This window comes from Thalassophryne amazonica, chromosome 6 (assembly GCF_902500255.1).
Source record: "Thalassophryne amazonica chromosome 6, fThaAma1.1, whole genome shotgun sequence".
NCBI classification, from domain to species: domain Eukaryota; kingdom Metazoa; phylum Chordata; class Actinopteri; order Batrachoidiformes; family Batrachoididae; genus Thalassophryne; species Thalassophryne amazonica.
Genome location: NC_047108.1, coordinates 78,108,251 through 78,132,334, shown reverse-complemented (window position 1 = coordinate 78,132,334; position 24,084 = coordinate 78,108,251). Strand labels below are relative to the sequence as shown.

At 39.5% G+C, this 24,084-nt stretch overlaps 1 protein-coding gene across 1 annotated transcript in view; it reads left to right on the top strand.

The window, feature by feature from the left end:
* The first annotated feature begins 4,259 nt into the window (after positions 1-4,259).
* The window catches only part of cttnbp2nlb (CTTNBP2 N-terminal like b), an 83,246-nt gene continuing 63,421 nt past the window's right edge, over positions 4,260-24,084 (top strand). The window contains exons 1-2 of the mRNA XM_034172562.1: positions 4,260-4,381; positions 20,395-20,502. Coding sequence (XP_034028453.1) covers positions 4,376-4,381; positions 20,395-20,502 — 114 coding nt within the window. The 5' untranslated portion in view covers positions 4,260-4,375. The remainder of the gene's footprint in view (positions 4,382-20,394; positions 20,503-24,084) is intronic.

Sequence of the window (24,084 nt, the reverse complement as noted above, 5' to 3'; positions counted from 1 at the left end):
ACTGGACTTATGCCGTATGAGCATAAAATAGGAAACAGAATGTGACCTTTTCACCTCTTAAATTAGGTCACGGTTAACCATCTTTGAATTTGTCCAAGGTCTGTGTCCCAAGAATGTTCCCTGTGAATTTGAAGACCCCGGCAGTAATAGTACTGGACCTATGCTGAGCACAGACAGACGGAAGGATGGACGCAAAGTCTTCGCAATATTCAATGGCCATATTTTGGCCATCATGCATTGATGATAAATGCTCAGTGGAGTATCGACATGCATGCTCTGAAATCATGATCCCATATTATATTTAGCCAGACAAAGTTTGAGCCAGCACTTGTGCATTCTGAGTGCAGGTCATAGAATGTGATTATCAGTCACGTACCTGCAAAGGTGAGGCCTCTGGAAGGTCTGATCTCTCAGCAACAATCGCTCTTACACATGACAGATGTTGGTTCATGTGCAGGAAACAACCTGTTTATCAAGTTTCTTGTATGGCATTTTAAAAAGGCTCGAGCTGCTCATCGTGCAGCAAACAAAGCAGACAGACTAAAACAAACATCAGCAGTGAGTTCAACACCAGCCATCTTTCTTTTTTGTTTCACTGAAAAGCTGACCTACTCTTAATATGAAAATATTGTTTCAAAGAAGTGAAATCCCACCAGCACCCCAACCCTTCCTGCTTTCAGCTTGAGAACACCAGCACTTTAAAATCCTAAGAGCTGCACTACGAGACATTATTACAGCTTACATATGAATTTTAAAAAAGCATGTCACATAATATGCAGCATACAGAATGGTAAATGTAATTTCATGCGAGGAAAGATGGAACATTCCATCTTTCAAGCCATGAAAATATTCTTTCCCTTGCACGAATGGGAAAATATTTATTATTTGTTTTATATGACATCTAAATATTGATATTTTACTTCAAATTAGAAAGGTGAAAAGTATTTTTGTCCGCTTTCTTAAATCCAGTGAAAAATCACTACAGGACCTTGTCCAATTCTTCATCTGACAGTGCTTCTACTGCCACTAGTGATATCCCCGAGAACACTGCGTAATAATTAGCTAACCTAATTAGCTTACATTTGACTGGATTTAGCTTCCTCATATCATGGGTGTATTTATCTCAAAATAAAATGAACAGTAACTGGAACCAAATTGCACAAAAAATGATTTAAATCATACAATGGACTATTTTCCTATACAATGGGACAAATAATCAGTGCCACATGATATTCACACTACATCAATCACCTACCAGATGCATTTCAAAATGTTAACATCCAGATGTATGCAGATGATGCAGGAATTTATACACATGCAAAAAAAAGCTGTCTCATCTACTCTTACATCTGCAATGTATGACTCGTATTCATGATTGGCTTATCAAATCATGTCAAATCTTAGTTTGCTCTATTTTCTATTTTCTGATTTATATGCACTCTAGATCATCTTCCCAGCTCTTTCAGCATGTAGTGACATAATCATGATGTCATGTATAAACCAGAATATGACAGTCTGTTTGCTGATTCATATGCACTTGATATCATCCTTCTGGCTCTTTTCATTGGAAGGTTTTGCAAAAAAATCAAAAATCTGATTTTCACACAGTTCAGTGACCTTGACCTTTGTATTACTGTTATGCCAAGATGTTATCATTGGCGGTTCACATATGTAATATGAATGAAACTGATCCAAATGGTTAATGAAATTTTTCTCTCTCTCTCTCTCTCTTTCTACTTCTCTGCTTTTACTTTTTGTAAGGTGACCTTGGGCGACTTGAAAGGCGCCTCCAAATAAAATGTATTATTATCAATATTATCATTATTATTGTTATTATTATTATTTGCCTGGACACACACATACACACACCCCTTCCCCCACGGGCACCAAAGTAAGGTCCAGGAAAATGCCCATTAGGAGTAAGGACCCCCCCCCCCCCCCCCCCGCCCTTTCTGCAACACCAATAAATAAACTGATACTGCATTTAAAGTCTGGATGTTTCTCTAAGTCAAGTTGTCACCTCAGATTTTGAAGAATCACTGAGAGGAGCACATGTACAGCCTCTGGAAGCCTTTTCATGATAAATCTTGTGAGAACCAGCCTAAATGTCCTCACTTTCCAAAAATGGTCCTCAATAAACAGGACCTCTACCCGCGGTGATCTCCACAAAGATAGCAGTACAAACACACACACATACGAAGTGATTGCAATAGTCTTGCAGCACACCTCTGCGGGGGCTCAACAAACAACAAAATTCATCCAGTACTCAGATGTTGGAGACCACATACCACATCGAAAGACCCAAAGTTTCTCAAAGTTCCTCTTTTGACTTCTGACCTTGAAAAGGTCAACAAAATTGCTCAACTCAATTTATGTCAATTCAATTTATTTTCATTTGTAAAGCACCAAATCACAACAAGGTTGCCTCAAGGCGCTTCATTGCTCCATTGAAGACAAAAAAGCTGAATAGAATTTTACAGCATTCCAGCTGATTTTCAGTGTTACAACGTTTGATGGTGTAATGACAAAAAAAAAAAAGATTTTATAGAAATGTGGGCAATAAAAGGAAAAATCAAGTTTATACAAATGGTTTCTTGTAAAAACTGAATGATACAGATTAACTTCACAAAGCAACCCCTCTGGCTCTACCCATTAATTATGACTTTTATAGGTTTGTAATTGTCCACAAAATTAGATTTGACACCATGTGTGGTTTTACAAATGAAATGAGGGAGTAGTAGAAACACCCTGAACTGTAAGAAGATTCTTCTCAGACATGTTTTACATCTAATCTCACACAGTCACTTTTTTTTTTATATGATTTACTTATACTTGAATTGAGTCAAATTTACTTTATTATATACAGTGGATGTAGAATGTTATCATACAACAGAGCCTTTAGATGTCTTAATTTCCTTATGCCATTTAAAAACATAATTCAGGCATCTCTATATTAAAATTTCAACAATAAAAAATACCATATAAAGTCTTACTGAAAAGAAATCCTTTTAACATGATTACATTTTTTTTTCAAAAATATTAAAGGCAAAATTATGCTTTTCATAATGACACCAATTAGTATAACATATCTAAAAAAAAAAAAAAAAAAAATCAGTCACTGTGCTATAAGGTGACAAGTGAGGGAAGCCACCAAGCTGACCATTAAATAGGTGTTTGAGGGCATGATTGGAGAACGAGTGCAAAGTTTTGTTTTGTTTGTGTCTTGTACCACATTTTACACAGCTCCATGGTGGGGTGAAAAGATTTTTTCTAAAAACAATTTCAGCTACAATTTGCGAGAAGGTGCATGAGACACTCTTGCCAAGATCTGAACAGTTTTTTCATCACAGATTCCTTCTTCACCATAAAGCTATATACATTGTAATGCAAGAGGCAAAAGTTGCCCAATGCACACTCTCCAGTCACAGCCAGAGAGGCTTATAACTCCATTAGAATTGTCATGGGTGTCTTGGTAGCTTCCCTCATTTGTTTTCGAAATGTATGGTCACTCATTTATAAGAACTGTCTCCTCCAGATTTACCATACAGTACAAGACATATTCTTTGACTTCAAAATATTAATGTATCGACCCTTTATCTTAATAAAAAATTCTTGCTCTCAAAGTGATGATTTAGTTGGGTAATAGCAAATGGTACAATAGGTGTTTTTGTTTGTTTGTGTAACACAAACATTTCATGGCAATAGCACCTTTAGAAATATATTTACTGAGAAAAATTGTGACGTGTTCAATACTTATTTTACCCGCTGTGTGCATAGAGAGAGAGAGCGAGACAGAGAGAGAGAGAGAGAGAGAGAGAGAGAGAGAGAGAGAGAGAGAGAGAGAGAGAGAGAGAGAGAGAGAGAGAGAGTATGTTGCTTTCCAAATCGTGGTAGTGTGAATGTGATACTGCAAATTAGCCGGCAGGTGGAGCAGTTTGACAATGTAAAATCCAATCCCAGGGCAGCAAGGACTTCAAATTAAGTGAGGATACCCTGTTTAAGAACATTTTCAGATTAATTTAAGATTCAGTAGCTCCACACTGCAAAACACCAAAAACAAAACTTCCTAAATATTAATTGAAACCCAGCATTCATTCACCCGTTACGTCTTATCCAACCATCAGCAGCGGTGGACAACAAAGAGGTTTATCCCGCAGATTCTGGAACGCCTTTTTGACCGCCCCCATAATGGCATACCGGGTACCCATTGGTCCCGTTGAGGCAGTGCGGAACGCTGATTGGCTGTCGGCCTTGTCATTGAAGAATTGTTGTTCGCAGTGTTGCCTCGCCTGTGACAGTGGACTGTTGTGATTCATGCCGCTGTGGATCGGAAATTTTGGTTCCGCAGAAATTTAATGCGGCTACAACTGAGCGCATGAAGGTGAGTAGGCTGTGAAAATAATTCCCTTTGGTTTACAATTGTATTAACTTCAGTTAGAACGGGCTTTTTTTTTTAAGTCCATAAACAGGTCTGCGAGACAATATATGGGCTTTTGTTATATTAGCTTAACTGAAACTTTATGTATGGTTTTAAATGTATTGTCGAAAAAAGTATTTTTTTTCTATAACAGATATTTAATTACTTAATTTTCAGGCTCGTAAGTGTTTCCACGGTTATTCATGGAGCCATGTACACATATATATATATATATATATATATATATATATATACACACACACACACACACACACACACACACACACTTATTTATTTATTTATTTACTGGATGCTTTTGTGGTGATTTTGGCACTTGTGAATTAAAAAAAATGTTGCCAGGTTGGAAAATAATGACTGTTCCAGACAAAGGGAGCGGGTGGCAGGTGGATCCTCTGCTGTTCCTGAGCAACAACTGCAATCATTTATTGCTTTCAGCACACTGAGCAGTTGCCCCTGCACAGTGGGCACAATGCTCCAGTTCTGCACAATTCCAAAAAAGGCTGAGAAATGACAAAACTATTAAGCCAGCCAGACACCAAGCTGTTTTTGACATTACGAAATGTTTGCACTGACATCTAAGTTTTTAGTTTTAATTATGTTTAAGTGGATTTGTATAGCATTTGTTGTGCCACGGCCACTTGTGTAGTCCTGTAACTGACTGAGCAGCAGAAAGCACTCAATTTTAACCTGCTCAGAGCATTTGAAACCACACTGGCAAGTCTATTCAGGGCTTTACGATTGAGTGAGAATTCCCATGGTGTGGGAATTCTTGGAATGTTGGAATGATTTTGCAGAGACACTTCCACATATCAGATGACACCATAAACTAAAGAGTTCAGACACCACAATAAGTAACTGCTGTGTCTACATGTGTTTATGTGTGTGTTCCAAATTGAATCAAGATCCAGCGATGGAAGAATTGATGGCGAGAAAAATAATTAGAAAATAAAATTAATGAATCCTTTTAAATCATTTATCAAGAAAAAATACTTCAGCATCATAAAATATATGTGGTTTTACTGTATTGTTCAGTTATTTTAAAATAAATAATTGTGTTATTATTGCAATTCTTAGGTAGCTTTTAATTGACAGCATCGAAAAAGTGCTAAATATCTGGCCACTTTTGCACATTTAAAAATACATACCGTATTTTCTGCACTAGGTGTTAGTCGTAGAGGAACGTTGCATCTGTCTTTAAGTTGCATTTACTTTTGAAATGTGCAACTACTGCTTCATACAGCAAGAAACAAAATCAGTTTAATTGTTAATTCTCATGCGTATGCAAGCACAAGCTAATGGCTAATTAACATTATTGTATGAGGCAAAAAGGACTCAAGTAAACTGCTTCTTGCTACCACTGAACAAATGAAAACATCAGAGCGGACTGAAACATTTGCACATTTACCAAAAAATATAAATAAACTTTGTATTTAGTAATACAGCTTTGAAATTTTATAGTTAGCGTTACATTAGCCTAGCCAACCTCCTTAGTGCAAATCTGGCTGTCACACAAAGTACAAACAAGTGAGGTTCTGCCAAGGTTATTCCCCGTCTTTTTTGAGAGTGTGGTTTGTCATTTTGAGAGCACAATTTAATATGCATACTTCGCGGACATGAATGAGCGAACCTCGTCAGCATCTCACCATGCCATTTAGGTTCTTCAGACTTCTTCAGACTTTATTTTGACTTTAGATTGATCTAGATTCATTGCGGAGTCATTGCGTGACCGAACGCCGAACTGTTTACACAGAGACTGCTACCTGCTGCTTTGGACTCTGAACTAATAGTCTTTTTCAAGACTTTTTCAAGACTTTTTCTCTTGTGCTTTTTCACTTCACCTGTGCTGCTCCACAGCGTGTCTGGTGGATTTTTTATTTTATTTTATTTTTTAGCACCGTTGTCGTGCGTTACTTGTGCTGTTCCATGGCCTGTCTGGTGGATTTTTATTTTATTTTTTAGCACTGTTGCCGTGCGTTACCTGTGTTGCTCCATGGCCTGTCTGGTGGATTTTTTATTTTATTTTATTTTTTAGCACCGTTGTCGTGCGTTACTTGTGCTGTTCCATGGCCTGTCTGGTGGATTTTTTATTTTATTTTATTTTTTAGCACCGTTGTCGTGCGTTACTTGTGCTGTTCCATGGCCTGTCTGGTGGATTTTTATTTTATTTTTTAGCACTGTTGCCATGCGTTACCTGTGCTGCTCCACAGCCTGTCTGGTGGATTTTATTTTATTTTATTTTTTAGCACTCTTGCCGTGCGTTACCTGTGCTGCTTCTTGGCCTGTCTGGTGGATTTTTATTTTATTTTTTAGCACTGTTACCGTGCGTTACCTGTGCTGCTCCACAGCCTGTCTGGTGGATTTTTATTTTATTTTATTTTTTAGCACTCTTGCCGTGCGTTACCTGTGCTGCTTCATGGCCTGTCTGGTGGATTTTTATTTTATTTTTTAGCACTGTTGCCGTGCGTTACCTGTGCTGCTCCACAGCCTGTCTGGTGGATTTTTATTTTATTTTATTTTTTAGCACTGTTGCCGTGCATTACCTGTGCTGCTTCATGGCCTGTCTGGTGCCTTAACTAAAGCACTCCTTCTGTTGAATTACCTCTAAATTATTTACACATTATTCACTTTGCGTGTTTTTAGGAATCCGCTAGGTTAGCGTAGCTACTAGCTCTTAGCCGATTTAGCATGGCGGCTTCTCCTGTCTCTCCCGCACTTTTCTGCTCTGGGTGTGAAATGTTTAGTTATTCCTCGGCCTCCTTTAGCAGTAACGGTACTTGTAATAAGTGTAGCTTATTCATAGCTTTGGAGGCCAGGCTGGGCGAATTGGAGACTCGGCTCCGCACCGTGGAAAATTCTACAGCTAGCCAGGCCCCTGTAGTCGGTGCGGACCAAGGTAGCTTAGCCGCCGTTAGTTCCCCCCTGGCAGATCCCGAGCAGTCGGGAAAGCAGACTGACTGGGTGACTGTGAGGAGGAAGCGTAGCCCTAAACAGAAGCCCCGTGTACACCGTCAACCCGTTCACATCTCTAACCGTTTTTCCCCACTCGACGATACACCCGCCGAGGATCAAACTCTGGTTATTGGCGACTCTGTTTTGAGAAATGTGAAGTTAGCGACACCAGCAACCATAGTCAATTGTCTTCCGGGGGCCAGAGCAGGCGACATTGAAGGAAATTTGAAATTGCTGGCTAAGGCTAAGCGTAAATTTGGTAAGATTGTAATTCACGTCGGCAGTAATGACACTCGGTTACGCCAATCGGAGGTCACTAAAATTAACATTAAATCGGTGTGTAACTTTGCAAAAACAATGTCGGACTCTGTAGTTTTCTCTGGGCCCCTCCCCAATCGGACCGGGAGTGACATGTTTAGCCGCATGTTCTCCTTGAATTGCTGTCTGTCTGAGTGGTGTCCAAAAAATGAGGTGGGCTTCATAGATAATTGGCAAAGCTTCTGGGGAAAACCTGGTCTTGTTAGGAGAGACGGCATCCATCCCACTTTGGATGGAGCAGCTCTCATTTCTAGAAATCTGGCCAATTTTCTTGGATCCTCCAAACTGTGACTGTCCAGGGTTGGGACTAGGAGGCAGAGTTGTGGTCTTACACACCTCTCTGCAGCTTCTCTCCCCCTGCCATCCCCTCATTACCCCATCCCCGTAGAGACGGTGCCTGCTCCCAGACCACCAATAACCAGCAAAAATCTATTTAAGCATAAAAATTCAAAAAGAAAAAATAATATAGCACCTTCAATTGCACCACAGACTAAAACAGTTAAATGTGGTCTATTAAACATTAGGTCTCTCTCTTCTAAGTCCCTGTTGGTAAATGATATAATAATTGATCAACATATTGATTTATTCTGCCTAACAGAAACCTGGTTACAGCAGGATGAATATGTTAGTTTAAATGAGTCAACACCCCTGAGTCACACTAACTGTCAGAATGCTCGTAGCACGGGCCGGGGCGGAGGATTAGCAGCAATCTTCCATTCCAGCTTATTAATTAATCAAAAACCCAGACAGAGCTTTAATTCATTTGAAAGTTTGTCTCTTAGTCTTGTCCATCCAAATTGGAAGTCCCAAAAACCAGTTTTATTTGTTATTATCTATCGTCCACCTGGTCGTTACTGTGAGTTTCTCTGTGAATTTTCAGACCTTTTGTCTGACTTAGTGCTTAGCTCAGATAAGATAATTATAGTGGGCGATTTTAACATCCACACAGATGCTGAGAATGACAGCCTCAACACTGCATTTAATCTATTATTTGACTCTATTGGCTTTGCTCAAAAAGTAAATGAGTCCACCCACCACTTTAATCATATCTTAGATCTTGTTCTGACTTATGGTATGGAAATAGAAGACTTAACAGTATTCCCTGAAAACTCCCTTCTGTCTGATCATTTCTTAATAACATTTACATTTACTCTGATGGACTACCCAGCAGTGGGGAATAAGTTTCATTACACTAGAAGTCTTTCAGAAAGCGCTGTAACTAGGTTTAAGGATATGATTCCTTCTTTATGTTCTCTAATGCCATATACCAACACAGTGCAGAGTAGCTACCTAAACTCTGTAAGGGAGATAGAGTATCTCGTCAATAGTTTTACATCCTCATTGAAGACAACTTTGGATGCTGTAGCTCCTCTGAAAAAGAGAGCTTTAAATCAGAAGTGTCTGACTCCGTGGTATAACTCACAAACTCGTAGCTTAAAGCAGATAACCCGTAAGTTGGAGAGGAAATGGCGTCTCACTAATTTAGAAGATCTTCACTTAGCCTGGAAAAAGAGTCTGTTGCTCTATAAAAAAGCCCTCTGTAAAGCTAGGACATCTTTCTACTCATCACTAATTGAAGAAAATAAGAACAACCCCAGGTTTCTTTTCAGCACTGTAGCCAGGCTGACAAAGAGTCAGAGCTCTATTGAGCTGAGTATTCCATTAACTTTAACTAGTAATGACTTCATGACTTTCTTTGCTAACAAAATTTTAACCATTAGAGAAAAAATTACTCATAACCATCCCAAAGACGTATCGTTATCTTTGGCTGCTCTCAGTGATGCCGGTATTTGGTTAGACTCTTTCTCTCCGATTGTTCTGTCTGAGTTATTTTCATTAGTTACTTCATCCAAACCATCAACATGTTTATTAGACCCCATTCCTGCCAGGCTGCTCAAGGAAGCCCTACCATTATTTAATGCTTTGATCTTAAATATGATCAATCTATCTTTGTTAGTTGGCTATGTACCACAGGCTTTTAAGGTGGCAGTAATTAAACCATTACTTAAAAAGCCATCACTTGACCCAGCTATCTTAGCTAATTATAGGCCAATCTCCAACCTTCCTTTTCTCTCAAAAATTCTTGAAAGGGTAGTTGTAAAACAGCTAACTGATCATCTGCAGAGGAATGGTCTATTTGAAGAGTTTCAGTCAGGTTTTAGAATTCATCATAGTACAGAAACAGCATTAGTGAAGGTTACAAATGATCTTCTTATGGCCTCGGACAGTGGACTCATCTCTGTGCTTGTTCTGTTAGACCTCAGTGCTGCTTTTGATACTGTTGATCATAAAATTTTATTACAGAGATTAGAGCATGCCATAGGTATTAAAGGCACTGCGCTGCGGTGGTTTGAATCATATTTGTCTAATAGATTACAGTTTGTTCATGTAAATGGGGAATCTTCTTCACAGACTAAAGTTAATTATGGAGTTCCACAAGGTTCTGTGCTAGGACCAATTTTATTCACTTTATACGAGGGCTGTCAATAAAGTTACGGTCCTTTTTATTTTTTTCAAAAACTATATGGATTTCATTCATATGTTTTTACGTCAGACATGCTTGAACCCTCGTGCGCATGCGTGAGTTTTTCCACGCCTGTCGGTGACGTCATTCGCCTGTGAGCACTCCTTGTGGGAGGAGTCGTCCAGCCCCTCGTCGGAATTCCTTTGTCTGAGAAGTTGCTGAGAGACTGGCGCGTTGTTTGATCAAAATTTTTTCTAAACCTGTGAGACACATCGAAGTGGACACGGTTCGAAAAATTAAGCTGGTTTTCAGTGAAAATTTTAACGGCTGATGAGAGATTTTGAGGTGATTCTGTCGCTTTAAGGACTTTTCACGGTGCGAGACGTCGCTCAGCGCTCTCAGCCGCCGTCGTCAGCCTGTTCAAGCTGAAAACCTCCACATTTCAGGCTCTATTGATCCAGGACGTCGTGAGAGAACAGAGAAGTTTCAGAAGAAGTCGGTTTCAGCATTTTATCCGGATATTCCACTGTTAAAGGAGATTTTTTTAATGAAAGACGTGCGGACGGGTCCGCGCGTCGGGACGCAGCCGCCGCGACGCTCCGCCACAGGAAAAACACCTCTGTTGAAAGCCTTAAGGACAAGTTGGAACATGTCCTGCCTGTTAAACAATTTCTCATATACTCACTCCACTGAAAGCCATCAAAAGCCGCCTGGATTTTACAAATGGTTATCAACACGGAGGTGTTTTTCCTGTGCCGCCGCACCGCGTCGGCTGCGTCCCGACGCGCGGACCCGTCCGCACGTCTTTCATTAAAAAAATCTCCTTTAACAGTGGAATATCCGGATAAAATGCTGAAACCGACTTCTTCTGAAACTTCTCTGTTCTCTCACGACGTCCTGGATCAATAGAGCCTGAAATGTGGAGGTTTTCAGCTTGAACAGGCTGATGACGCCACCTGAGAGCGCTGCGCGACGTCTCACACCGTGAAAAGTCCTTAAAGCGACAGAATCACCTCAAAATCTCTCATCAGCTGTTAAAATTTTCACTGAAAACCAGCTTAATTTTTCGAACCGTGTCCACTTCGATGTGTCTCACAGGTTTAGAAAAAATTCTGATCAAACAACGCGCCAGTCTCTCAGCAACTTCTCAGACAAAGGAATTCCGACGAGGGGCTGGACGACTCCTCCCACAAGGAGTGCTCACAGGCGAATGACGTCACCGACAGGCGTGGAAAAACTCACGCATGCGCACGAGGGTTCAAGCATGTCTGACGTAAAAACATATGAATGAAATCCATATAGTTTTTGAAAAAAATAAAAAGGACCGTAACTTTATTGACAGCCCTCGTACATGCTTCCCTTAGGCAGTATTATTAGACGGTATTGCTTAAATTTTCATTGTTACGCAGATGATACCCAGCTTTATCTATCCATGAAGCCAGAGGAAACACACCAATTAGCTAAACTGCAGGATTGTCTTACAGACATAAAGACATGGATGACCTCTAATTTCCTGCTTTTAAACTCAGATAAAACTGAAGTTATTGTACTTGGCCCCACAAATCTTAGAAACATGGTGTCTAACCAGATCCTTACTCTGGATGGCATTACCCTGACCTCTAGTAATACTGTGAGAAATCTTGGAGTCATTTTTGATCAGGATATGTCATTCAAAGCGCATATTAAACAAATATGTAGGACTGCTTTTTTGCATTTACGCAATATCTCTAAAATCAGAAAGGTCTTGTCTCAGAGTGATGCTGAAAAACTAATTCATGCATTTATTTCCTCTAGGCTGGACTATTGTAATTCATTATTATCAGGTTGTCCTAAAAGTTCCCTAAAAAGCCTTCAGTTAATTCAAAATGCTGCAGCTAGAGTACTGACGGGGACTAGCAGGAGAGAGCATATCTCACCCATATTGGCCTCTCTTCATTGGCTTCCTGTTAATTCTAGAATAGAATTTAAAATTCTTCTTCTTACTTATAAGGTTTTGAATAATCAGGTCCCATCTTATCTTAGGGACCTCGTAGTACCATATCACCCCATTAGAGCACTTCGCTCTCAGACTGCAGGCTTACTTGTAGTTCCTAGGGTTTGTAAGAGTAGAATGGGAGGCAGAGCCTTCAGCTTTCAGGCTCCTCTCCTGTGGAACCAGCTCCCAATTCAGATCAGGGAGACAGACACCCTCTCTACTTTTAAGATTAGGCTTAAAACTTTCCTTTTTGCTAAAGCTTATAGTTAGGGCTGGATCAGGTGACCCTGAACCATCCCTTAGTTATGCTGCTATAGACGTAGACTGCTGGGGGGTTCCCATGATGCACTGTTTCTTTCTCTTTTTGCTCTGTATGCACCACTCTGCATTTAATCATTAGTGATCGATCTCTGCTCCCCTCCATAGCATGTCTTTTTCCCGGTTTTTTCCCTCAGCCCCAACCAGTCCCAGCAGAAGACTGCCCCTCCCTGAGCCTGGTTCTGCTGGAGGTTTCTTCCTGTTAAAAGGGAGTTTTTCCTTCCCACTGTAGCCAAGTGCTTGCTCACAGGGGGTCGTTTTGACCGTTGGGGTTTTACATAATTGTTGTATGGCCTTGCCTTACAATATAAAGTGCCTTGGGGCAACTGTTTGTTGTGATTTGGCGCTATATAAAAAAAAATTGATTGATTGATTGATTGATTGATTGATTTTGAGTAAATGCTTCAGGGGAGCATTAGCATGGCAAAAACCTTTCAGCTTCTGGGGGAGCTCCGCCCAGGGGCGTCAGACTGGGGGGGTGGGGGGGTAAAGGGTACTATGTACCCAGGGCCCAGAGCATTGGGGGGGCACAAAAAACTGGCATTAACTACATTTTTGTGTTGCATGTTATTAATGTCCATAAAATTCATGTTGTAAAAGAATATAATTAGAATGAATGTATAAATGTTGCAAAACATAATTCTGCTCTAACAATAATATTGAAAGATCTCTGAGGGCCCTTCCCACCCCTGCACAGTTGTACAATGGTTTAGTCCTGGCACACAGCGACCCCCCCCCCCCCCCCCCCCCCCCACACACACACACACACACACACACTCATCCAAAACGGGATCTGACAGAAAGAGGAGGTGTTTAGTAGTGCTGAAACAACTAATCGATTTAATCGATTATTAAAATAGTTGTCAACTAATTTAGTCATCAATTAGTTGTTAAATAACTTTGTTTTACCACAAATGTTTTGTTTCTTCCATATAAATCAACCGTTTCTGCAGCGCGGCTTTGCTTTGAACCTTGAACCAATCGAAGCAGTGATTCGCAGATTGAAGCACTGCTTCGATCTGCGAATCACTGCTTCGATCTGGTGCTTTATTGATTCAGTGTTTTATTTCGCTTAATCTTAATTTTTCCCCACTAAAACCCCAAAGAGCATACTATGTCTGTGAGTAACATTTACCTTTTTATGTTAATCTGACCTGTTGTGGTCTTCTGAAACAGTTGACAGATGTGTTTTATAACTTAAAAATGGGACTGATGCATGTCTATGGCGTTTTCAATGTTGAAGTTAGCATTAAGCTGTTGCAGCTGTCAGCACATTTGTTTTCTGTATAATAATTCATGGCTTTGTTGTCGTAAAAGAGTCAAATGTATTACAAATTGTAATATTTTATTCATTTATTTGTATTTATATATTAATAATAATAATAATAATAATAGAAACAACAACAACAACAATAATAGTAATAATAACTAATAATGCCACAATACAGTTTTAGAGAAATGGACAAAAAGAATCTGATAAAACAAAAGAGAAAATTTAAACCAACTAACAATGAACATTAATAAATATAGAAATACCTGTTTCCTGTGAGCACCTAGTGACTCTTAAACCTCCACTTCATCCCTGTTTTATGAAGTTTAATGACAATTTGTTTCAGTCAAACCACATCTAAGCTGTGTTTTTACACAAGAAAAAAATAAAATGCAGTAAACTGCACATTTGTGTTTTTTTCATGAAAATATCTTATTAAATATAACATATTACACTTTCGTCAGTCCTTTAAAATACTTTCGTGGACTCTTGCTGTAATATGTTGTCAGTGGTTGAGGTAGTTGCTGTAGGCATCTAAACCTGATGGAAATTTCTTTGTGGTGTGTCGGTGATGTATTTTATGTGCAAAATAACACAAAACACTACTCCAGGTATGTTTTTGACGAGAATATAACACAACTTTGTTACAAGGTCAAACGTTGATGTTGTGTGACAAAGGCCTTTTAATAATAACTCACTTAAAGAAATAAAGGCAAAACTCACATGTAAGTAAAAACAAAAAAAAAACAAAAAACGATTCATCGAAAAAATAATCGACCGATGAACTGATTAGTAAAATAATCGTTAGTTGCAGCCCTAATGTTTAGGCTGAAATAAAATATGTCTTTCCTAAAAAATCAAAGTCCGGATTTCAAAAAAGAAGAGAAAAAAGGACAGGGAAAGAAAACTAAATGAGGGAAAGCAGCTGCTAACCAAATTCTTTGAAAAGAGAGGTGAGCTTGAAAGCTAGCTATATTGAGTTGGGGGGTCTGGGGGATCAAATTGCACCATTTTCTAGAAAAATTGTGTAATTTGGTGCATTCCTGTGCATTTTAACAGACGGGAATGCACCATATTGCACCTTTTTTCTAGAAAATGGTGCAATTTGATCCCCCAGACCCCCCAACTCAATATTGCTCCCCCAACTTTAAACATAACTGGGGGGGGGGGTCTTCAATATGGCTAGTACGTAGGGCCCAGAATTTGGTGCTACGCCCCTGGCTGAGCCCCCCAGACCCTCTGTCTTTTTAAGCATTTTTCTTTATTTTCCTCTCACATACTTGGAAAAGCTCCTTGTCATCTAACCATGTCCTTTAGGTCCTTCAGACTTTTTTTTCAGTAAAATGGTTCTTGGGAGCATGAGCTTGACTAAAACCCTTTAGCTTCTGGGGTGCCCCCCCCCCCCCCCCCCCCGCCTCCCCACCTTTTTAAGCATTTCTTTATTTTGCCTTTCAGCTTCTGGAGGGACTCTGTCCCCCATACTCTAAACCTTTTTAATAATTTTCCTTACTTTGCCTTTCAGCTTCTGGAGGGGCTAACTCTCCACCTTTTTAAGCATTTTTCATTTTTTGCTTTTCAACTGACCCCCTAATTACAATCCTCTTAACCTCCTGCCACTTTAAGCATTTTTTAATGTAGATGTAAATTAATATTCAAAGTTTTCAGCTAGTTGACAGTAGGGCTGTACAATATGGCCAAATTGTCATATCTCAATATTGTCATATAAGTTGTCATGTAAATGTCACTTACACGCTATCCATATTCTTGAGCCGCTTAGGTGGGTAGGGAGAGTTCCCATGGGATAAAAAAGCTTTTCAACCTACAATCCCTGGTTCTCAAGACCAGGCACCTAAGTGGCTCAACTCTCTCTCTCTTTTTTAAGATATTTATGTGTACCTTAGTAAACACTAGTAGAGTTCCACCTTAGATTTGGAATGTACAATAGAAGATATAACTTACTGAATATTGCCATATCAATATGATATACAATATGACTATGATTTGACACAAAGTGCAACAACAGTGAAAATTAAGCATTCTTAAACAAAACAGTAATAATACCACAATCATTTTGCACTCATCATAAGGTTAGGATACTGTGCCCTCCAAAAGTATTGGAACACTTGGAATTTCACACATTGTAATTTGTTTGTGCCATTTTAAATACAACAAATACAAAAAATAAAGAATTACAATTTATAAAATTATCTCCCTCAAACTCAAACTGAAAGCAAATCTCTAAAACTTGATAAAACCTGCAAATAATAATCAGTTTTATTGTCAGTTTTCTTTAGACAAGTCAGAGGATGGAAACATGAACATTTCCAAGTCAGTGAATATGTCTTGGACTTTATTTACATCAAGTTATGAAGAAATACAAAAGTTTCTTTCACCAAAACATCAAATCTAGGCTTTCATCTCAAATGTACTTTCTGTCAAATTGTAGCTGAACTTTTAGGTCTTCTTCCCTACATCACTTCATCAGGAAGCTGGATTTCATACTTTTAATTAATTTATATGAAGTTGTAGAGATTTGCTTTCAGTTTGAGTTAAGCAACATAATTTTAGGGAAAAAAATGTATTTGAAATGGAATTAACAAATTAAAATGTGTGAAATACCAAGTGTTCCAATACTTTTGAGGGCAAGTGAGAAACAATGAGGAGCAGTATCTTGCATCTCATATATAGTGCAGCAGATAAGAGAATATTTAGAGTGGAATCCTGCAAATGGTGATACAAACATCAAATTTGGCACAAATAATCCATAGACATTAACTCTTTTAAAAAACTGATTGGCCACTTGAATTTTCAGTAGGCAGCCAGGTAGGGGTCAATTGAAGAATTACACAGGGGTCAAAATCAGGGGTGGGCAACTTGTTCCAGAAATGGCCAAGAGGGTGAAGGTTTTCATTGCAGCCACTGACTCCACCAGGTGATTTCACTGATTAATATCACTTTGAGCAGATGGAATCAGTGAAATCACCTGATGAAGTCAGTGGCTGCAAAGAAAACCTGCACCCTCTTGGCCCTTTCTGGAACAAGTTGCCCACCCCTGGTCTAAATTAAAAGATGCTCCAATCATATAGAAAACTACACCACATTATTTGCCTGATCATAAAGATTCCAAAAAGTTATAGATTGGACAATCTGTGAATGAATGTTATGGAGTTGTGAGGTAAAAGCAGCAAGAATGGTGATGAACGTCAGTTTCAGTTTGTACAGGGGTCAAAAGTTAAAGTTGTTCCATTAATTTTGCTTCAACTGTATTTGTGCTGAATTTGATGCTTGTATCACCATTTGAAGGATTGTTTCAGTTATCTGTTGCACTAATAAGCCAACAGAGAATGAACCAGCTGCTGTCTGTTAGTTTAAAGATGTGTATATAAAACCCCCCAAATTAAAGGAGAAATGCTGCTTTTAACAACCTGGACCTCATTTCTGGCATAAAATACAGTCGTTTACTCACCAATATAAGTTTGGTGTGATTAGAAGTCCATACTTCAAACGACGTGTTCAGTTCAAATCTTAAGCAAACATTTTTCTTCTTCTACTAAGGTGGATTAGATCTTTTTGTGGTACAAAGCACAAACTACTGGACAGGAGGAACCTAGCAGTCATTATGACTCACTGATTTGAAAATGCAGCTCTTTCAACCAGACGTGTGGTCCTGTGACATGTCAATCATCTGTCCAATCAGATTTCAGGGGAGTCCAGTGAAACCCCGGCCTCCACTCTAGCTCCACCCATGCCAGGAAGTGTTTGAACATTTGAACATTTTCTGTTTCACTGTGACTGATAAATTGGCACTTCCTGTTTGAGTGTGAGCTTGCCACTGAGTTCCCGCGAGATTCCATGGGATCTCGTCTGTCAATCCAGGAAGTGTTTGACATTTCAACATTTCTTGTTTTACTGTGGATTTGAAAATTGGCACTTCCTGTTTAAGATGCCCTGTACCATGAGTGAGCTTCACGCCGCTGCGCGATGCTTCGCTCATATAAGTTGCAGGACATGCCTTCTTGTCATCATATATATATATATATATATATATATTTTTTTTTTTTTTTTTTTTTTTTTTAGGCAGTGTATACAATTCATATAGAAAAACAGATTGTATTTATTGATGTTTTCTCAGTTGCTTTATTTTTTAGTTCTCGTGTGCATCTGTCTTTGTGCTACAGTTTTTACTGGAAAATTTAACTATTTATTTATTTACTTACTGAAAATGGGGTTTGTAACGATAATTTTGTTTATTTTTTCCTTCAGCAGGGGTGGAAAACCCCAGTTTTCAGCAATAAAAGTCCAACAATGCCTGTGCACCTGAAATAGGTGATTTCACTGTTTAACTGATCTACCTGCTGAAAGAGTTAAACTAATTAAAATCAGCCGGTTTAGTGGGGAAATGGAGCACATATGTGGTAGGTCTTACTCACTGAAGCTGGGGTTTTCCATATCTGTTCTGCAGTGCAACTGAAATAAATCCACACTTGATTGTTGTTTGTCAAGAATTGCTTTTGACATTTGAAATTTGATTTTCTGCTGCCTCACAAATGGGGGGCAGACTAAATTTTAAATAAACTGTTAAGTGGCAGTATGGTGGCTTACTGATTTGCACTATTGTCTAAAAGCAGAAAGACTGCAGCATCGCTTCCCACCTGGCCCTTTCTCCATGGAGTTTGCATGTTTAACCTGACTTCCTCCTACTTCCAAAAAACATTAGATTAGGTGAAATAGAAACTTTAAAATGAATGTAGGTATGATTGTCTTTCTATATGTGGCGGCCTGTCCAGGGTGTACCCCACCTTCCACCTGGGTTAGGCTACCCAGTGACCCTTAATTGGAATCAGTGAGTATCGAAAAGGAATGTTGAGTGCTTCATTCTTTTGCATAGCTTTGAAAGCTATATACCTTTTGGTTTTTTTGACAGAGCGACAATAAACATCTAAAATAAATTTGCAGATGTTGCAGTAGTTTATGGGAAACTACAAAGTGAAGTTTCAGTAAATTTGCACACATTTTGTGGATGAAACAGTTTTCTAAAAAAAACAATATCTTAACTGAAAAGCAAATAAAATGTGAGTTACAGCTGCACTCCTAATATTGTACATGTGACTTTATTAGGTATTAAATAAGGATACTGATTTCCAAATGGCTTTCTGTGCTGTGAATGTGGTGAGCCACAGAATTGCATCGGTCCAAACCGGTCTGGATCCGGGCCTGATCCTGTAGAACGTTGTACCGAAAATGTCCATTCAAAAGTTCGGCGTCTTTCTGCATTTTGTTTTGTTGTGCATTGCATAGCCTGTACATTTCTCGTTCCTCATGTCATTTTCTGCGTGAACTCAGCTATCAGCAGGAAGCAGCAACATAAGCTCGCTCCCGACTGACGCTTTCAAAATAAAAGGCAACGAACAACATTCATAAAAGGATAAAAAAAACAAAAAACAAACAAAAAAAACCCCACAGCGTTAAGGGGAGGAACCAAATTGTTGGCGATAATGACCTCAATAATTAACGCAACGTTAGCGCGTTAACGTTGCCAAGCCCTAATATATATATATATATATATATATATATATATACATACATATACTGTATCCCACTCACTGGAGTTCTTATTTTCACAGTTCCTGTGCTATTCAAGTCAGGTAGCAAACATCACACTTTGCTTACTACGTAGTAGCGGCTGGCCAGGGTGCACTTTAGTTACAATCTGAACGGGCCAGCACGTTCCACGCTGTGTACAGCATGCTAGAGCATTGCAGTGACATGACATACTATATCACCTTTTATCGTCATTCACTTCAGTCTTATGAATGTCACAAATTGCTCTATGAAAAGTAATGATGACAAAATACACACAATGCAATGCAACTTAATACACCTTAACTAAAGTGACATTAAATACACAATGACATGGTTAAAATTCTATATATATATTCTATATATATATATATATATATATATATATATATATATATATTGTTGTATTTATTTTTGCCAAATAGCAGAATTGACATACTGTACCTCCTGTTGGAATGACACAAACTGCGCTTAATAAATATAATAAGATTGAATATTGTCTCTAACTAATGGAATACAGTCATGTTTATGTATCCTGTTATGTAGTCCCATTATATGTGATAAATTACACTCTACGCCTACACTTGAATAACACTAATATTATTAGGCGTATTCAAAACATGAACTCATCTTTGTGACGTGTGTTTGGGTTTCTCCTAATTCTCAGGATGATGTCACCTGTGTTTATGTCTGGACAAACTATGACCTAACAACACAGAGTTTATCAAAGTTGCTGAATCACATGATGACTAAGTCTTAAGTGTGTGTTTCAAACATTCATATTGGCCTTTCAGCACTGGTATTTGGGGCGTTGTCAGCTTTAGCAGTAAACAGGTGGAAATGAGGCAAATATTGTCAGTGCAGTCACAAATTAGTATACACATAGTATAATAATTGAATGTTTTTAACACTGAATACAGCATTGTGCAGCCACACATGAGAAATTTGAACAGGTTGTTCCTTTTTTAACTACTCATTTTGTACCCTCAAAATACCAAAGTACACTGTGTCTCTTCAATCGTCTTTCACTGTAGTAGGCGGAAAAGTGTAATAAAGTGTCGTGAACATTCTTTTGCTTTCAGGAGGAGACTATGAATGTGGAGGCTCTGAGCAGAGCAGAGTTGCTGACTCTTCTCAGTATCTTAGAGGGAGAACTAGAGGCCCAGGATGTGGTCATCCATGCACTCAGGGTGAGTTTTCCTCCACAGACACCACAAATCTGCCTGTGGACATACAGGACAACTCATAGGCAAAACTGCACAAAAAGCTGAGGCACCAGTAAATTTTGAAGCAGTCTACTGTGTGGAGTTGTTTTGTTTTCCCTCATTGGATCGACACAATCAAATTTGAATATTCAAATATCAAGCTGAAGATAATAACAACGAGAGCATCGTGCTCGTAGAGCGCAAACCTCTGCCAACACTAGTTTCCAATTCCACAAATTGTTACCTTGGAAAATATTTTCAAGATCAAAGTCCTGTTAGAAGTGGTTTTCATGAGCTAAAATAGAATACAAAATATAGATTAAAAGGGCTTTTCAATGTTAAAATCAAATATTCGCTAAATCTGCAATACGGATCAGATGCAGATCAAACTTAGTCTATTTACTGAGAGTGCCAGTTTGTGCATCATTGTCACAAATGAGAGTGATTGAGGCACTTTTGATTGTGATGTAATGCAAAATGTACACCAAATGGGCTTAACAATATTAAATTCAAATGTCCACAAAATCCACAATTCAGATCAGATACAGATCAAACTTTGTCAGGTGATAGTGAGTGCCACTTTGTACCTCACTTTCAAATTTGAGGAGTGATTGGGGCATGTTTGATTAAGATAAAATGTAAAATATATGTTAAATGAGGTTTTCAATATTAAATTTAAATGGCCACATACCATTCCACATAACGCTCTCGAATTAGAAATTTGAAGTTTTTGAATTTTTGAAAATTTGTTCAGTGTTAAATATAGGGATTTTTCGAATTTTCCAAGAGTTTTCCTAACTTTGACCTTTGGCCTATGGCCTTGAACACTGAATCAGTTCTTGCCTGTCAGGATATGAATGCTCTGCAAAAATTTCAGAACAATATATTAAAAAATTGTGGCTTACAGGCTGTTCACAAACAAACAAACAAACAAACAAACAAACAAACAGTGGTGAAAACAAAACCTCCATAAGGGCCCGTTCACACATAGTGTGAATTTGGTCGAACGAAAACATTAAGTACGCACGAAGCAGGAATCGTATGCAAACCGTGTAATGCCGTAGCTGCCTTTAACGCCTCGTACACCTGTTGCTACAACTGTTTGTGCACACCAGCAGCTGAAAGACAGAGTGTGCGCTATGCTAGCCCATCGAATCGTCTCACGGTAGGTGTCGGCCAAATTCCAGGTGACACGCACGAACATCTAACACCACTCGCATGGCAGTTAGAAAATGTGTGGCCATTCGCACGATTAACACAACAACAGTCAGCAGACAATCACTATTGTGGTGACAGTGAAATTTGTCTAAGTGCCCCACGAGTGTGGCTTTGGTGTGTGTGCTGAACTGACAGGAGGTGTGGCCGCTGATTTAAGTGGCTGTGGAGGTCTGTCATTCTGGACATCCCAGCTGGACAACACATACAAGGTCTATTAGATAAGAAACCGACACTTTTATTTTTTTTAACTATATGGATTTGAATGACGTGCGATTACACCAATCATGCTTGAACCCTCGTGCGCATGCGTGAGTTTTTTCACGCGTGTCGGTGACGTCATTTCCCTGTGGGCAGGCCTTGAGTGAGATGTGGTTCAGCCCTCTCGGCTGAATTCCTTTGTTTCACACGCTGCTCGAGACGGCGCGCGTTGCTTTATCAAAATTTTTTCTGGACCTGTGAGGAATATCCGAGTGGACACTATTCGAGAAATTTAGCTGGTTTTCGGTGAAAACTTTAACGCTGATGAGAGATTATGGGGTGTTTCTGTCGCTGTAAGGACTTCCCACGAAGCGGGACGTTGCGCAGCGCTTCCAGGCGCCGTCGTCGGCCTATTTCGACCTGAAAACATCCTAATTTAAGGCTTTATTCACCCAGGACGTTGTGAGAGAACAGAGAAGATTCAGAAGAGGCCGGCATGAGGACTTTATGTGGACATTCCACTGTTTAAGGACAATAGACATGCGCGCAAATTCGCCGAGTCGTTTCCGTGACGACTCGGCGAATCTGTGTGCACCGCGACAGGAAAAACACCTCCGTGTTGAAAACCATTTGTAAAATTCAGGCGGCTTTTGATGGCTTTCAACAAGTGAGTAACTGAGAAATTATTTAACAGCTTGGGCATGTTCCAACTTGCCCGTTAAGGTTTCCAACGGAGGTGTTTTTCCTGTCGCGACCCCCCGCGGTCGGGTCCGGCCGACATGCGACTCTGCCCGCACGTTCTTTCATTACAAAATGTCCGTTAACAATGGAATGTCCGAATAAACTCCTCATGCAGACTTCTTCTGAAAGTTCTCTGTTCTCTGACGACTTACTGGGTCAACAGAGCCTGAAATGTGGAAGTTTTCAACTTGAAACGGCGAGACACCTCGAAGCGCAGCTCGCCGTCAGGCGCCGTGGGCCATCCTTAAAGCGACACTACCAGACCAAAATCTCTCATCAGCCGTTAAAATTTTTACCGAAAACCAGCTGAATTTATTGAATGGTGTCCACTCAGTTGTGCCTTAGTTTTGAAAAAAATTTGATCAAACAAAGCAGCAGTCTCTGAGCCATTCCTAAACAATGAAAAAATCGACGAGAGGGTGGGCGACTCCTCACTCAGACTGCCCACAGGCAAATGACGTAACCGACAGGCATGAAAAAACTCTTGCATGCCCACGAGGGTTCAAGCATGTCTGATGTAATCACAGGTGATTCAAATCCATATGGTTTTTGAAAAAAATAATAAGGTCGGATACTTTTCTAATAGACCTTGTACTGTGTTTGGACGGACATGGACTAACAACTGCCCACTGTGAGGCGCTTGTGTCTGCTTGCTGTCATCACGTAGACATAAATAAAAACTTATATTGCTATGGCAACGGGCTGCAGTGGACATGCACACACGCTGCAGACCATTGACAGGCTGCCCCAGGTTGAAACGGGCCATCAGATCATAACACGCAGCAGGCAATTTGACTGTCACGTCACCCACGTGAGCTCTGTTCCACATGACGTGGTGTCAGTCCTGCAGTGCGCCAGCAGGACATGCATGTGCACTAACAGGACACACATGCGGGCCGGCTGGACACGCACCAGCAGATGCGGACACGATGAGACGAGCGAAATGCTTCTCATTCGTGTCATTTCATGACTGTACATCTGTGACTATGGGTCATGTACAGAGGAACAGACGGATCATATTTGTATTGCCTGCTTGATAAGAGGAATTCAATATAATGCAATGTTTTTATATGGTGTGTGGTTTTGTTTTTTTTAATACGTCCATGTCTTACGTCCATGTCCTTCCTGATATCCAGCCCAGTCTCACGTTTTTTTTTTCGTGCTCCCGTGACGAAATGAGTCAAATTTTTGTAACAGGGTTTTTTAACTCACTATTACCAACCCTACTTCTACCCCCAACCCTAGCCTTAACCCTACTCCTTCCCCCCACCCTAACTATAACCACCCTGACCCCCCCTGCTTCACTTTAAATTTTGTGCAGTCATCACTGAATGAATTAGAATGAATTTGTGCTGCCATGACGAAAATTAGATGCTTTTTGTCACAATAGCACAAGCCCATAGATTAGTG